The 2,469-nt window shown below is 35.8% G+C and overlaps 1 protein-coding gene across 1 annotated transcript in view; it reads right to left on the bottom strand.

The window, feature by feature from the left end:
* LOC109862031 (MAP kinase-activating death domain protein-like) overlaps nucleotides 1–2,469 on the bottom strand; it is a gene marked incomplete at its 5' end in the record, with an annotated part of 21,702 nt that overhangs the window by 18,001 nt on the left and 1,232 nt on the right. The window contains one exon of the mRNA XM_020441919.1: nucleotides 1,111–1,476. Within this exon, the coding sequence (XP_020297508.1) occupies nucleotides 1,111–1,476 (366 nt within the window). The remainder of the gene's footprint in view (nucleotides 1–1,110; nucleotides 1,477–2,469) is intronic.

Genomic DNA, 2,469 nt, shown 5'->3' with positions numbered 1-2,469 from the left:
TACGCGAAGTTATCCGCAAAAAAAGACCTGCTTTGTGGGGCAACAACTCGTGGATTCTCCATGACGATACTGCGCCATCTCATAATGCGTTGATTATTCGTGAGTTTCTCGTCAAAAACAACACCAATACCATTCAACAACCGCCCAATTCACCTGATCTGGCACCATGTGACTTCTTCCTATTCGATCGACTCAAAAAACCACTACGAGGAACTTGTTTTGAGAGTGTGGAGGCAATAAAGCTAAAATCGCTGGAGACACTAATGGCTATACCAAAAACCGACTTCCAGAAAAGCTTCGAGGGATGGATCAAACGCTGGCATAAGTGCATCGCAGCCGACGGGGACTACTTTGAAGGGGACAACTTGAATTTTGAAGAATAAACATGTACTTTTCTTTTTATGAATAAATTCCGGTTATTTTTTGATCATGGTAGTATGTTTTCAGCAATGTAACAAAAGGGTGTATCCTCTTTTCAGTATGTTCTTGCCAGCAACAGTTTTCAAAATATAATAACAGCAAGTTCTCAATAACTCATCGGCAATAAACTTATATTATTTTTCTCAACTTATGAATAAAAATTATTGCTCATATATTGCTCACATATTGCTGACTCATATGTCCTAAACATTGGCGCTACAACAATTGATTGATAATAAAACTCAGCATATTGATACTGAATTGACAAAAACATTTTCATTGCGTTAAATAAAAACAACACAACAGCAATTGGCGAGCAACTTAATCTATACAATGATTTGCTTTATATTGAGTTTTCACATTTGGCTATCTGGGTAGAAAATTAGTTTTGAAGCAATTAAAAGCAATGGAGTTTACGACCAGTTTATTGATTTATAGTTGAATCTTATTATTAGAGTTTATTTTCAGATAGAAACTCTGCGGCCAATAAAACGACTCGAACACCATTTGAAGATAAACTAAAACGATCTTAAATGTAAGACCTGACAATGAATACCGTTCTATATACCGTTTCACTTGACTTCAAAATAGTATGAAAAAATATTAAAAAATTATCCGGTGTAGATTTAATTCTCCATCAAAGACAATCAAGATCAATAAAAGAAAAGTATATTTTTTTTTTTGCAATACCTTGTCCATATGCGCGAGTAATCCATCCTGACTGCTTTGTCTAGTAGTTTCGCGCACTAAATCTTTCGCCTGGCTTGCGATCTGTTCAAACAGGGAACCCTGCGATCCCTGTCGGAGAACTCCATTTCCTGTCGTGCTCGCCGAGCCGCCGCTATTTTGCCGTTGCATCGCCCCGTCATTTTGTTTCTGTGCGACTGTCGAACCCGTCGAAATTTGACGTTGCAAATTCGTTGTTTCTTGATGATGATCGGTAGAACTGATCTGCCGTGGCAAGAGCGGGCCGCCAGTTGTGCTGAAGCTAGAAGCTCTCGCGAGAACGTTACCGACGCTTGGCTGGCGTTGCAGACCAGGACCGGTAGGCGCTACCTGAAAATAAGTAGCCAAATATTATTAGAAAATAATGTCCCGTTCTTTTGAGATCCTTTGCGTTATTTAAGAATTTAGACTACTGTGACGGGGTCAAAAAATCGAAAAGTTTTTTTTTTACATATTATACGTTTATAAACAGTTTTAGTTTTCACAACGATGGAAGTCATTTTGTATAATCGCACGATTCCCTTGCTTCTGACGTCATCACTTCAAGATGGCCGTAGAAATATCGAAGCATTGAAAGTATGACATTTAACGCATTGATTGAAAATAATCACGTATGACTTCTCTTTATTTATAACTTTGGTAGAATACGACAAAGTTGAGTCAATTCTCTGACTCTTTACAGTAGTCTTGTTAATCCATTATTCAACCGTTTCCACAAGATATAAGATAATAAAGTTCATCATGCTCTAATAAGAAATTATTCACATTAAATTGATAGAGATTTAAGATCTAGATTAAACAGATCGTGTATACTTTGAGGAGACGCAACACACTTGAATCTATAAGGAAAAAAAAGTTATATTTTTATACAGAAAAATCATTGAATATTCTCTTTACTGGAACTCAAATAGTGCATCACAATTGCATATCTCTAAATACCAGTCGTAATTGTGAATATATTGTTTACCTTGATAATCGAAGTTGCGCAGTTTAGATTTTAATGAATACATGTATCATAGTAGAGAGAAGTGTGGAAACAAAGTGCGTATACAAATACGTGTTTTATATAAGATAGATGGAAAGAATAACTCAAAAAAGTAAGAACATGTGCATTGTAATGTCTGATTCGTTCACTTCATGCTGAAAAGAAATGATGCAATATACAGATCTGATATGTATACTTTCGACAACTCATTCTCACAACACATTCAATGCAGGATGAAAATGAAACTTTTATATACGTTTATGTTTTGGGAAATGAGCGTGCAAGGAGTTGACAAACATCAGATCAGTGAAACGTTTACGTTATTAGAAAAAAAAAAA

The sequence above is a fragment of the Pseudomyrmex gracilis genome, unplaced genomic scaffold (assembly GCF_002006095.1).
Source record: "Pseudomyrmex gracilis isolate BER0280 unplaced genomic scaffold, ASM200609v1 scaffold_1289, whole genome shotgun sequence".
Lineage (NCBI taxonomy): Eukaryota > Metazoa > Arthropoda > Insecta > Hymenoptera > Formicidae > Pseudomyrmex > Pseudomyrmex gracilis.
This window is presented reverse-complemented; position numbering and strand designations above follow the sequence as displayed.